Source organism: Balaenoptera borealis (assembly GCF_965194805.1).
Source record: "Balaenoptera borealis genome assembly, chromosome: 4".
NCBI lineage: Eukaryota > Metazoa > Chordata > Mammalia > Artiodactyla > Balaenopteridae > Balaenoptera > Balaenoptera borealis.
This window is the reverse complement of record NC_138861.1, coordinates 63,468,817-63,483,265: the sequence shown is the minus strand read 5'-3', so window position 1 is coordinate 63,483,265 and position 14,449 is coordinate 63,468,817. Positions and strand designations below refer to the sequence as shown.

Here is a 14,449-nt window from a genome sequence, read left to right as displayed (position 1 = left end):
ATCATCAAACTATAGCAAAGAGTTCAAAAAGAAAAATGACTAAGTGATAGAGATTCACAGGAAAACCATGACAGTGTGATAACCAATTAAATGTAGGAGAGAAGTTCGAAAAGAAAAGGTGCTCAAAAGAAACACAATGGTTAAAAAGGATAAGAGGATAAAAATGTCATTGATTTCAGTTAGCGTCATTAATGATCTTAGCAAGATTTGGGTAAGCAGGCATGGAAAATAGGCAAAGCAATCATGTCATTTTGGACTCCATAGATTAAGTTGAAAAAATATAATAATCCTTTTACCCCAAGATGTAGCTGAAGAATTATCTAGAATGCATTTCTACCATTTTACCTCTTTCATATCTTCATAGAATAAGAAAAGTATTGGGTGTTCTTCCTTTTTCTTCCACCAGCTTTTAACATGATTAAACCAGGAGCCAAAGGCCACTAAAACCAGAGAAAAAGTCTATTTCCATAAGCATTCATCAAATCAAAGATTTGTTTGTGAACAATAAGTCAAAGTGGACAAACATTTTGTGGAATTTAGTACTCAAGGGAACTGAGGCTGTAAAGCCAATTTAAACAGTTATATACCATCAGCCATTTATGGATGTACAAACAATCAGATTTTTAAAAATATTAAGTACAAAAGACGCATTTCAAATGAAAATACATTGACCTCTAATAGGTTATACTTAGCCTCACACAGAAGAAAACTATTCTTTTATGAAGTACTCAATCAATTATTTACCTAAGTACTATAAATATATCTGTAACAGATTTAAGTAATGATTTGGGCAAGTTAAACAACTTCTATTCTGAGCAGGAACTGAGAATGGGTTTTTAGCAACTGAAAAGAGATTCAAGAATATTTTCATTAAGCCAATGTTTAATACCAGGTTTATATATTGAATGTCATAGTAAAATATTAGATGTATTTGATTTAATCTTTAAATGGTATTTGAATGTACTTGCTACTGATTTGGAAAAATAAGTATTTTGAAAGGAAAATTCATACTTGTAATGGTTAATATTATTTTTTAAATTAATTTTTAAATGACATTAATTTTTAGCCAAGGCCATCCTACCATTTCCAGTCAAGAATTTCTCTAGATATTCTCCCCAGGTTCCCGGAAGAGGTTGTAAATTATTCATTAAGTCAAAATGGTAAAATGAGACTGCAACATCCTTGGCATTTCGAGCCAGATAAATCATCTGCAGGGTGAGGATGAAAAAAATCAAATACATGATATTTTATTTAAGAAAAAAAGTAACATATAGTAAGCATGTAAACCAACAGATTTGAAATCCATGAAATTACAAACAGGAAAATATTAAGAAAATTAATGAAACAAAAAGCTGGATCTTTCAAAAAAATCAACAAAATTGATAAACATCTAAAAAGACTGACAAAATAAATAGAGAAGACACAAATTACTAGTATCAATAAAAAACAGGGGATATCACAACAAATCTTGCAGCTATTAAAAGAAAAATAAGAGTGTGAAAAGATACCAAACATCTTACTTCATCAGGGAAATGCAAATTAAAACAACGAGACACAACTCCATACTTTTTAGAATGGCCAAAACCTAGAACAGTGACAACACTAAATCCTGGTGAGGGTGTGGCACAACAGGAACTCTCACTCATTGCTGGTGGGGATGCAAAATGGTACTGCTACTTCGTAAGACACTTGTTTCTTTCAAAACAAAATATACTTTTACCATATGATCCAGAAATTGCATTACTAGGTATTTACCCAAAGGAGTTGAAAAATAGAGTTCACACAAAAACCTGCAAATGGATGTTTATACCAGCTTTGTTCATAATTGCCAAAATTTGGAAACAACCATAATGTCCTTCAGTAGGTTACTGGATAAATAAACTCTGGTACCTCCAGTCAATAGACTATTATTCATTACTAACAAGAAATGAGCTATCAAGCCATGAAAAGGCATGGAAGAATATTAAAGGCATATTACTAAGTGAAAGAATACAATCTGAAAAGGCTACATAAGTATGATTCTAACAATATGACATACTGGAAAAGGCAAAACTATGGAGGCAATAAGAAGATCAGTGGTTGCCAGGGTTGGGGGGAGGAAAGGAATAGGTGGAGCACAGAGGATTTATAGGCAGTGAAACCGCACTGCATGGTACTATAATGGTATATACATGTCGTCATACATTTGTCCAAACCCATGGAATGTACAACACCAATAGTGAACCGTAAGGTAAATTATGGACTTTGGGAGATAATGATGTGTCCATGTAGGTTCATCAATTGTAACAAATGTATCGCTCCGGTGAGAGGTCAGAGATATTGATGATGGAGAGTCTATGCATATGTGGGAGAAAGGGATATATGCAAAACCTCTTTAACTTCCTCTCAATTTTCTGTCAAAATAAATTTGCTTTAAAAATAGATAAGATTGTTGTAAAAAAAAAAAAAAGCCTGTTAAAAGAAAGAATAAGATGGGAATATTACTAACAACATTTCATTACAAAATTCAACAACTTAGAATTCCTCACATATCACAAACTAGCAAAAGTCAGATAGACAATCTGAATAGCTTCACAATTATTGGGGGAAAAAAAATGAGTTTTAAATTTAAAAGTTTCCCCAAAGCAAATATCCAGGCTCAAATGTCTCACTGAAGAATTTTACCAAACTATTAAATAAGAATTGATATCCTTATGCTGAGTTTTCAGAGAAGGCCAGACTATATAAGACAGCTGGGAAATAATAGTAGCAATATTGTGCTGAGATAAGGGTTTTGTTGCTGCATAACTTTGGAAAACTTGAGCTTGTAAGTTTAGGCTAAAACGTATTCTTTTAATCGAAACACTTTTTTTAATGTAGCTCACTTCTCATGGTAACAGATAAACAAAACATTTGAGCAATTACTTTACTTACTATGTGAGCGAAAAAGGGTTAAAAGTTACATTAAAAAATTTACTTGCGGTTTAGAGCATACCTTGCAGTTGTTTTCCCAGAAAGACTTAGGAATGAGATCAATTGGTAGATGTGTCTTCACAAGCCGGGGTGATGGATTCTTCTCTAATTGTTCTATACCTGGGGAAATTTAGTTTGGTTATGGAGATACTAGAGTCTCCAAGGAGCCTGCATTTCTGGATTTTCTTAACCAACTTTTCAAAATATTTTTGACCACTATATAATGCTGCTAAATTTTGAACCAATCTCAAGCATCATTTATCTGGATTCTAAGAGCCAATATTTTCTAATAGTTAAGAGCTTAGGTTCTGCGGTTAGCCTCTTTGGGTTCAAATCCTAACTTTATCACTTAATCATCATGAAACATCTGAAAGTATCCCAGAGTCTCTAGGCTTCACTTTATCCATCTCCAAAATGACAAGTAATAATACTTAGCAATTTGGAGTTTTATCATGCCTTTGCATTATTACAAGTAATTACAAAAATGTTTCCTGTATGTCAGAGATACTGATAACTGGTAATTCACATATTGGCTATTGTTATGCAGCAGCTATTGTAGTATAGATGATATCTTTGTAGAGCATCACCTGTTGTACCTGCATTTTCATTATTTCCTTTATGTGTCATATATATATATATACTATGCATATAAAAAATGAAATTTTTGTGCAATTTTTAGGTGCTGGCTGAAGTTTCTAAAGACATACAACTAATAAGTAATAGAACTTAGTTTTAAATTAAGTCTTTGGTTAAGGGTTATATGAACTTCCTTGTGACAGAAAGTATCCATTTATTTTCTACGTGAAGAGCTAGGAAGAGCCCAGGGGCCTAGATCAATCTATAAGTGACTCGGCCAGTCTGAGGGCACTTTTGGGGTAAAGGCACACTCGGACAATTTCTGACATAGACCAGGAAGAGCTGGACTAACCCTTAATTTATGATTTTTTAATGGACTCAGTGGCCTTTATCACTTCCCAGATTTATCTGTTAATGATGCCATCCCATATAGAGTCGTCAGTCCCTAAAATCTCAATTATTCTTGTCTCCTCCTTCAGGTTTCACATCCAGTCAATCTTAAAGTCCTGTACATTTTTTCACAATATTACTTACACCCAGTCTAACCTCTAGATTACCTGTTAATCCTATGTATATCATCTTCCCATATTTTGCATACAAAGGCACACCTGCCCCAAATTGTATGACTCACTCATTCAAAGCAATCCTATGCTTCAGTTGTTCACAAAACTAACTACATATGTTAAAAAGCCACTCAGTTTCTAATAAATCATCCTTTTTAAATGTTCTATACAGCACATATTTTGTCTCACAGTTTATGCTTATTTATTTCTTTGTTGTCAGTTCCCATGCCTCTTCCCATCTTCATTCCCAAACACACACTGGAATGGAGATTCCATAAGAGCAGAAGAGTAACTTGTTATGTTCACCAGTGAATATTCTGTAGAGAATAGTTCATAGCACATGGCGGTATCAAGAAGAACCACTTAATATCAATGCAGATAGGGTTGACAGACTTAGGAAATAAAGATGCAAGAATCCCAGTTAAATTTGAACCTCACATAAACAACAGATACCTGTAAGTATCTCCCCTGCAATATTTGAAATATACTAAATAAAAGAGGTATCTATCTGATTTTCAAATTTAATTGGGTATCCTGGATTTTATCTGGAACTATTAGTTATACACCTGTAAAATTCCACCAGCTAATTCATTATGTTTCTACTGACCTGGTAGCTGCAGCCACTTTATCCAGTATTTAGAAATGAGAAATCATAATCTTCCACAACTCACTCTGCCTCAATGTCCATGACATGAAATTTTATGTCTGTCTCTTTTATAAAGTTTTCACTATCTGTTCTTCCTCTTCCATCTCTTAACTTCACTGAAAGATTTCTCAACCTCTTCTGTCTTGTGATTGTTTTGCCATGTGAGGTCCTTTAAATGAACCATTTACATACTTAAATGTGAATGTTGGGAATATGTAATGACATCGCAAGTATGCACATTCAGGTTGCAGAGGAAATCTGAGTGTCAGTTTACTCTCCTTTACCTGCTGAGCCTCACCTACTCACTCTCTGGCGATGCTACACTGCCTCACGCCCCACCCCCAACCTCCGTCTCTCACCAGTAATCTCTGACTCCCCTGTCCCTGATTACTTTGATTCTATCACTTTTTCATTTCATACTTTTCTATGGTTCTGGAGTCTTAACTCACTCGGTACTCATTTTGGTTGCTTGTCCCAGAGTAATCCTTTAGTTTCAAGCTTTAGCATTTGCTCTCTGACTTCAGGCAACCACACAGAGGGAATGATTCCCTCTCAGCTGGTCCTTCTCTGCCTGTGGAAGTAACTAGCTCCAGTAGGGGAGAGAATTTGAATTCTGCTGTTTACATTGATAGACATTCACCACCATACTACTGTCTTTTTATCCCAGGTTTCTAGCAGCATGAAAGCTAGCCCTCATTTTTTGAACCCTTCTCACTTACTTACATGATACCCTACTCTGCTGATTCTCTCTTAGCTCACTGAGTATTTCTTAAGAATTACAAGCCCTGCATGATCTGTCCCTGTCTAGTCTCCAGTTGTTTTGCTTCTCAATTTTCCGTTCTTTCATTGTTGTTGGTGGTGGTGGTGGTGGTTGATTTTTTAGTCCCTGGACTACACCTAGGTCTTTTCTGCATCTAGGCCCCCACACCTAATGCTTCATCTTCCTGAAATATGCTTTCTCCAGCATTGCGCAAAGCTTTAGGTCTCCATTCAGAGCTGATATCCCTAACTACCCAATCTAAAGTAAAGTCTCCTGATGTTCCCTTTCGTAGAGCCCTGTTCTCTGGATATGTTAGGCTAACAATATTCATATATTGCTAGTTTCTTTACTTATTTAATGTCACAATGTTGTTGTAAGCTCCTTGGAGATAGGACATCTAATTTACTGATCTTTTTTTTTTTAATAGATTTAATTAATTAATTAATTTATTTATTTATTGGCTGCGTTGGGTCTTCCGTTGCTGTGCGCAGGCTTTCTCTAGGTGCTGCGAGCAGGGGCTACTCTTCGTTGCAGTGTGAGGGCTTCTCATTGCGGTGGCTTCTCTTGTTGCAGAGCACAGGCTCTAGGCATGCGGGCTTCAGTAGTTGTGGCACACCGGCTTCAGTAGTTGTGGCTCATGGGCTCTAGAGCGCAGGCTCAGTAGTTGTGGTTCACGGGCCTAGTCGCTCCGCGGCATGTGGGATTTTCCTGGGCCAGGGCTCGAACCCGTGTCCCCTGCATTGGCAGGCGGATTCTCAACCACTGCGCCACCAGGGAAGCCCCTACTGATCATTTCTTAACTAGTCCGTAGCACAGTGCATAGCTCTTTAGAAGCACTCAGTAAATATTTGTGCAATGAAAAATGAATTGTATTAATAATAAATTTTATATTTTGTGAGGCATCAGTACTTATTTATTTAATTACAGTGATGTTCTAAATTAAGAAATTACTGTTCTAATCTGCCAAATTTTATACAACAAAATTCAGTAAAAGATAAGAAACATTTTTTTTTATCAATGAGATTTTTAGTTGTTTTCTATAACAAAATTCTTTTACCTTCGATTAGCATACCCAGATGTGCATGCAATGGAATAAGCTACAGTTTCTCTGTATGCCTTTTGCTTATTGTACTGCTTGCAAAACTTCCATTTTATGTTACCAAATATACTCCATTTTCCTTGAATGGACATCACAAATACAGTACTTAATATGTGATGTAAATACTACTACAAAATTATAATTCCTGGGTGATTTAAAATTACCTGAAGTCCTTAGTCCAGGAAGAGCCATTTCCAACATTGGAACTTTCACAGTTATAACATCTCGCTTACAGTTTTCAACATCTCCATCATTTAGAACCATGTCCAAAATTTCACTAATCCAAGTGGTACCTGTGGCAAAAGACAACATTTTTATAACCTTCACCTGAATCTGGGGGGAAAAAATCCCAGTTGGAAGCCTGCCATCTTAATATATTATCTTAGAAAATTAATTCTGCAGAGTTTCCCTTTCTATGCCCCAAATGTCCATTTTAATATACTCAAAGTAGATGGCTAGACTGACTTTTAGGAATACTAACTTTATTTAGGATGTTAACGATTTTGTAGAGAAGCTGATTTTCAGGAAACAAAAGCTGAAGTCAGACCTGCGTTTGTCAGGCCACAAAACTCACCTGATTTGGGGTAAGTGGCTATCACGATGTCATCTGGCCTGCTTTGGAACTGTTCAATCTTTTCCCAGTTGTTTGCGAAAGCATAGGTGATGGGACAGCCATGGACTAGCTTCAGATTTTTTCTCAGGACATCTTTTTGGGAAGTCATCTTTGCTCCAGACTGTAAAAATACTTAGTAGAATACTTAATAATAATCAAATCATGGAGAAAAAAGAGGATAAAAATAAGAAACTGAGTAACTAATGTTATTAAGACACTGCAACTTGACAGTAAAATTGGCCTTTAACACACTGAGCACAAGAGATCTAAATACAAAGGGCATTTTTATGGGTGTACAGCTGTAGATTGCAAGAGCAGCAGCTGGCTCAGTGACAAGCAGATCAAAGGTCTTTAATGGAAGCTTTGGAAAGAAATAGAACTGCACATTTTACTTTGAATTAAAAATCCCACTTCACAGAAATATGCTAAAAAATATCTGGACCTAAGGCAAAATAAATCTATCAGTCATTGTTATACTCCAGTTGTACCTCATTTTTTCTCACAGGAAACCTGTTGTGTTTCTCACCTTGCTTCTTCTGAATATAATGAATTTGTTTTCTCTGTCTGCTTCTAAGATCCTCTTTTTTTATCACTGGTTTTGAGCAACTAAATTATGATGTGCCTTGGTGTGGTTATTTTCATGTGTTTGTGGTTGTGTGCCTATGCTTCACGTTTATTGAACTTCTGAGAATTGTGTGTTGACAGTCATCATTTCTTCCAAAAAAAATTTTTTTTGTTTCTCTCTCTTTTTCTGAGAATCCAGGCTACGTAAAGTTGTTCACAGCTCACTGAACAGCTCTATTCGTTTTGTAAAATCTTCTTTTCTTTCTTTGTGTTTCAGTTTGGATAACTTCTATGGCTATATTTCTTCATGTTCACTAACTTTTTCTTCTGAAATGTGTAATCTGATGTTAATACCATCCAATGAATTTTTTTCTCAGACGTAGTTTTCATATCCAGAAGATCATTTTGGGAATGATTTTACTTTTTCTGTCTCAACTTTTTGAGCATATTGAATATAGCTATAATGACTGTTTTAATATTTTTTTTGGCTAACTCTAACATCTGTGTGAGTTCTAGATTGTCTTCAATTAACTAATTTTTCCTTCCCTATGGTTGCCTTCTTCAGCTAGTTTGCCTGCCAGATATTTTTTATTGGCTGTCTGGTGTTTTACCTGGGTTTTCCTCCCTGAGCTGTGGCCCAGAAATTCTCTCATGGCAGTAAGCTGGGGAAATTGTAAGGCTCAGTTTGTTTGTTTCCTATCCACTATCATTCATTTTGGTTGTTTCACACAAGGGGGCAAATTTAGTTTCTGTTACTCTATTTTGCTTAGAAGCTATGATGATTAATTTTATGTGTCAACTTGCCTGGACCATGAGATGTCCAGATATTTGGTCAAACATTATTCTGGGTGTTTCTGGAGAATGTTTTGGGATGAGATTACTCTGTAAATGGGTGTATTAAATAAAGCAGATTGCTCTCCCTAATGTGGGTTGGCCTCATTCAGTGAGTTGAAGGCCTGAATAGAACAAAAAGTCTGAGTAAGAAAGAATTCTTCCTAGCTGATGGCCTTTGAACTGTAACATCAGCTTTTTTCCTGCGTTCAGGCTGGAACTAAAACATCGACTTTTCCTGGGTCTGAAGCCTGGCAGGTTTTGAACTGGAACTATACCATTAGCTCTCCTTGTTCTTAGGCATTCAAACTCAAACTGGAACTAAATCATCAGCTATTCTGGGTCTCCAGCTTGCCAATTCATCCTGCACATTTTGGGACCTGCCAGCCTCTAAAATTATCTAAGCCAATTATGTACAGTAAATCTCTTTATGTGTATATACATAATATAAAAATTGCTATGCATCTTCTTTAATTAATAAACTATCCTTATCATAATAATCCTAATAATACCAACCCTGAATTAGAATCTTATTGATCCGCTAAGCTATTCAAAACATTTTGGGTCCTGAGAGACTGTATTAGTCAGGGTTCTCCAGAGAAACAGAATCAATTATATATATATATATATATATGTATGTATAGAGAGAGAGAGAGAAAGAGAGAGAGAAGAGGGATGGAATTTATTATAAGCAATTGGCTCACGTGATTATGGATGCAGACAAATCCAAAGATATGCAGTTATCCCAGGCTGGAGAACCAGGATAGCCAATGGTGTAGTTCTCTTCTGAAGGTCAGCAGGCTTGAGACCCAGGAAGAACTAATGTTTCAGTTTAAGTGTGAAGGTAGGAAAAACAACGTCCCAGGTCAAAGACAGCCACGCAGGAGGGATTCTCCCTTACTCCCAGAGGGCCCTCCTTTTTATGTGATTCAGGCCTTCAGCTGAGTGGTTGACGCCTGTCCACACCAGAGAGGGCAGTCTGTTTTACTTAGTCTACCAATTCAAATGTTAATTTCACCCCAAAATACACTAACAGACACAGCTAGAATAATGTTTGACCAAATATCTGGGCTCCCTGTGAGCCAATCACGTTGACACACGGAACTGACCATCACATAGAGCTACTCATTTATTTTTTCCACTTCATTTTCACTGAACTTTGTAAGTGAAACTGTAGTCTTGCTCTTCCTAATGTGTTTCTCATTTTACAACCCTCTCCCTGCCCCCATGGAATGTAAACATCTCAGAAATAGAAGGAAATGCAGAATGTAGAAGTTATAGGATCCATCATAAGCTATTTTTCCATTTATTTCTGAGAATCTGTCAATCGATAATAATAGATAATGTATACAACAGATAAATAGAGTTTGAATTAACAAGCTAAATTACACCTCTAATTGACAAATTGATTGATACGTATATTTTTTTATGAGGCAAATATTTTGAAAGTAATTTGGTGATTCCAAATTCTTTGAGGGTGCTTTAAACAGTGATTGCACTTATTAAGCTTCACTAGTAACTTGTGTAATGGGAACCACAAACAAAATCACTAATATAAAAGCTAGCTATAATTTAAACTCATATGCCTAAAATTGATTTGTATAGAAAAAGTTATGCTTTAGATTAGGAAAAATATGTTGGTGTAACAGACTAGTGTTTTAGAGATAACTTCTCTACACCCTACTAACCCCCATCCTCTAGTCCCTTAAAAAAGTCTAGAAGAGAGAAATCTGGACAAACATCTTTTTCATTTTACATTATAAGACATGAATTATATGTCATATTTTATATCTTATAATTAATGGGTATACATACAACAATAGTGTGTCTCTAAGTTTTCCCAATAAAAGTTGTTATTAAAGAATGGATTTTTCTTAAAATATACGGCATCTTATGCTAGAAATACAGTGCAAATCATTTGAATTTTGCATCTTCATTACTGCTCATAGAATAAAGGAGTTGGGGCCTCAGAAGCTTAGAAAAGTGTATATTAATGAAAGAGCAGAGTCTCAGCAGAGAATAGACACAAACATGTTTACAGCAGGCAAGATCCTAAGAAAAGGATGCCAGTGAGAGCTGAGTAGTCTGGGCATTCGGGGAAAATTCTATTAAATATTCCATATTAAATTGTTGCCTTTTCTATGCTTCTCAATTATCCTTTATTTTTGGTAAAATATCTGGCTGCTTTCATGGTCCCTTGTTAGTGCAGTGGCAGGTTCTAGTAGAAAAAATTCTCCAGCCTGCATTACTGTGGATCATGTCAGCAGCCTCATGAAGGGAACAAATAATGTGGTTGGTCAAGAACTCAGCAGAGCAGGAAGTGAAACAGAGTATGTAAACACTGTGTTTGGAATAAAGTAGGTATTAAATGAACTGAATAAATGAATGAATGAATGATGAGACCTACACTTCCCATCCAGAATCTTCTAAGCTCTTGGGGACAGTGTAACTTCCGAGTTTGGATATAAAGAATGAGTGACGGCAGAAATCAACATAGTATATTCAGATATTAGATTTTTACCTCACATAGTAAATGAGATAGTTTTCCTTGAAACATTTTATTCTATGAATTTCTTAGCAAATTGTTTTCTCCAGACTATGTAAAGGTAAATATCAATCCCAGACCTCATCTGAACACTTGTATATTCTGAATTAATTGAGGAAAATAAGTGAGGCTCTCTTTTTCTTCTTTGGCTCTAGAATATAAAATTTAGTAGGACTATAAGTCCACTTACCAACTCATATTAAACATACAGATTGTTATGGGAAAGCAAGTGAGTATTGAGGACACATTTATTTTCCATACTGTCTGCTATAAATCATGTAGACAAATTTTTTCGCCACACAGTAGGTGGTTAACATTATGTTATACATTTATAACATCATTCCTAGCTCCATTTCATGTCTTAACGTTTTCATTTCTTTATTTATTCATTTTAATTTAACTTGTACTATTATTTTATATTTATATAATTGATTCATAATTGCTATTTAAATACAGTCCATGTACAAGCACCATATACTATTGGCATCATTTGAGAGCTTGTTAGAAATGCAGAATCTCAGGCCCCAATCCAGAATCTAAATCTATATTTCAATAAAATCCCCAAGTAATTTATACTCATAAGAAGATTTGGGAAGCATGATTTTAAACCACTTTTAATCTACTCTCTGACAATATAAGGTGTATATAAATGATTTATCAAAATGAATTAAGTTTTTTCCAGAAAACAGTGTTGATTGTGCTTAATATATATTATCTCTAATCATTACCCACCCTGATGATAAGTCTTACTTTCATTTTACAGATTGAGATTAGGAAACAGAGTTTCAGAGAGTCTGCTCAGACACACAGCAATTGAGTGTGTGTCTCAAAAATAGAGTTCAGTTTCCCCAGCTCTGCTCACTTGGTCATACTGCATGTCTACATGGATGGGCCTGACCAGAGTCAAAGATGTTCCTGATTGTAGGAAAATTTTTTTGACAAAGCAAACTTCCCTCTGACAAAAAGCTTTAACTCCTCATGCTGCAAAAATGTTGTCAGAGAAGGATGGATATGAGTAACAGGATGATCGTGAATACATACTAATCACATCTGGGAAGTGGGTGTAACCAATTCAAGAACCTTGGAGTAGCAGTCTTGAATTAACATTGCTTCATCATGACCAGTGGATGATGATGAGCTTAGAATTATATGAGAAGATAGATTCAGGGAAGAGGGCCCGAAGACATAAGATAACTAATGTTATTGAGTTTATGAGTGATACTTACTTTAAAATATAAAAGTCGGTTCCTAAAAGTCTTTTTGGTTTATGAGTGATATTTACTTTAAAATATAAAAATCATTTCCTAAAAATCTTTTAAATCTTACCAGAAAGTGACAAAAAATTTTATGTAGTTATATAAATTTTATGTGGTCTACATGATACTACAAATCTTCCTAGTTAAGTTGAGCCATAAGCTAAAAATTAAAATGTCTAAAATTGACTTTAAAAAAAAAAATAGAAAAAAAAAGAAAATAGAAAACAATGCCCCTCTTAGGAGAAAGTAACTGAGTCATCTGACACTAAAGGTGAATGGTTCTTTTAATGGGAAAATAATATTTCTTCCATTTGTTTCACCCTAACAAAGTACAGTTCTACTTGGTCTACATCAAACTCCAGCTACTGAAATAAATGAATTAAATAATATGTTCTGTATTGTGGAGCGTACCTTAACGTGGTGTGTATCTGTGTGTGTGGGCACGTGTGTATACAGGGGTGAAGGGGAGATGGGAGCAGAGAAGTGAGAACTTGGAGTGGACTCCTTTTTCGCTTATGAGGCTTACAGTTTCATGAGAAGACCCTCAATCCTGGCATGCTTCACAAGAGTCCCATTAAACCCAGAAAAATAAAAAGGGATCACTGAAAGCCTGAGAGTTTCTGCAAAACATAACAGGAAACACTGAGTTTCCCGTGGGAAAATTGCAATTAGGCAAAAACATCCCAATGATAAACATGTGATCAAAATGGAAACCATTCAAGGAGCTCAATGCACTGTAGATGCAAGATCAAAACTTAGAGAAAAGAGATTTAAAAAGAAAACTTTACCTCACAATTTAATCCCTTTTTCAGTTTTCGTTTTCAGTCGGTGGTGCAGTTGTCAAAAGGAACACTGGGTACTGGTGGTAGTCCTGAGAGGCAGGGCAAGGTGCGCTCAGGGAGGCTCACTCCTGTCTCTGGGGAAAAAATGTTTAAGGATACGATCCGAATGTGGTAGTCAGTGACTTCACAGGCAGTTAAGATATAAAAATTTTGAACTACACACACAGAGACAGGGCCTGCTGTTTCAACAGCTGGAAGAGCCAGGAATCCCTGAGAAGGAAATGAATCAGGGTGGTGGCCAAAAGTAAGCAAAGTCAGAGATTAGCTAGGTTTAAAGGTTCCCACATGGCTTCAAAGAGTTTGAGGGAAATGCAAAGGGAAAGAACTTGAACTGTCAGTGGATGGAAGTCTGTTGTTTCTCTACAACTTATAAGAATGTCTTGTAATAATTTTGGTCATGATGAAAAGTTGTTTGTATGTGTGTGTGTTTTCATCTGAAAGAAACATGAGTTTCCAATATCATGAAAAGAGCAAAGATATACAAACATACACTGAAGATAAAATAATGTTGGCGGCAGAAATCCAGAGGGTAGAGCTGATGGTTTCAGAATGCACTTGTTTTCTGTCGCGCTAATCATTTCTACGACCTGTCAGTTTTTTGTTTTTTTGTTTTTTTTTAATTCTAAGTCACAAATACACAAAGAAGGAGTTTAGTAGGAGAATAAAGTGGTGATGATGCTGGAGGGGTTAATGTCCAGCATATCCTTGCCGTGCAGAAAAGAGGGCAACATTTTGAGAGATCTAGATTCTTTTTGTGAGCTGTCCAAATGCTCAACGTTTAAGTATTGGCACCTAACTACATACATGAAACAATATAGTCACTTTTGTATGGCACATGCCGAGGAAAGCAATTTGCAAACTTTGGCATAAGGTGTTAATTTCAGGAAAACTATTTAGATGTGCATGGATTGTCTGGCAACCCCATTATCAATTAACCCATCAAACTTTGATTAGTATATACTAATTGAAAAACAACCTAAATCAGAGATTCTTGAATTTTAGCGTGTTTCAGAATCATTTTGGAGGCCATGACAAAACACAGATTACTGGGTCCCCATCCACAATGTTTGTGATTCAGTTGGTCTAGGGCGGAGCCTGAAAATTTGCTATTCCAACACTCTGAGATGGTGCTGGTGCTACTGGTTTGAGGACCATGAATAAAAATTCACTCTTGTTTTAAAACATGTATTAATATTCTACGC

General features: G+C 35.7%; 1 protein-coding gene across 1 annotated transcript in view; it reads right to left on the bottom strand.

The window, feature by feature from the left end:
• Window positions 1-14,449, bottom strand: part of SULT1B1 (sulfotransferase family 1B member 1) — a 95,752-nt gene that overhangs the window by 7,652 nt on the left and 73,651 nt on the right. The window contains exons 9-13 of the mRNA XM_082391619.1: window positions 7,171-7,342; window positions 6,761-6,889; window positions 2,975-3,072; window positions 1,082-1,208; window positions 346-440 (exon numbers count right to left, since the gene is read on the bottom strand). Coding sequence (XP_082247745.1) covers window positions 346-440; window positions 1,082-1,208; window positions 2,975-3,072; window positions 6,761-6,889; window positions 7,171-7,342 — 621 coding nt within the window. The remainder of the gene's footprint in view (window positions 1-345; window positions 441-1,081; window positions 1,209-2,974; window positions 3,073-6,760; window positions 6,890-7,170; window positions 7,343-14,449) is intronic.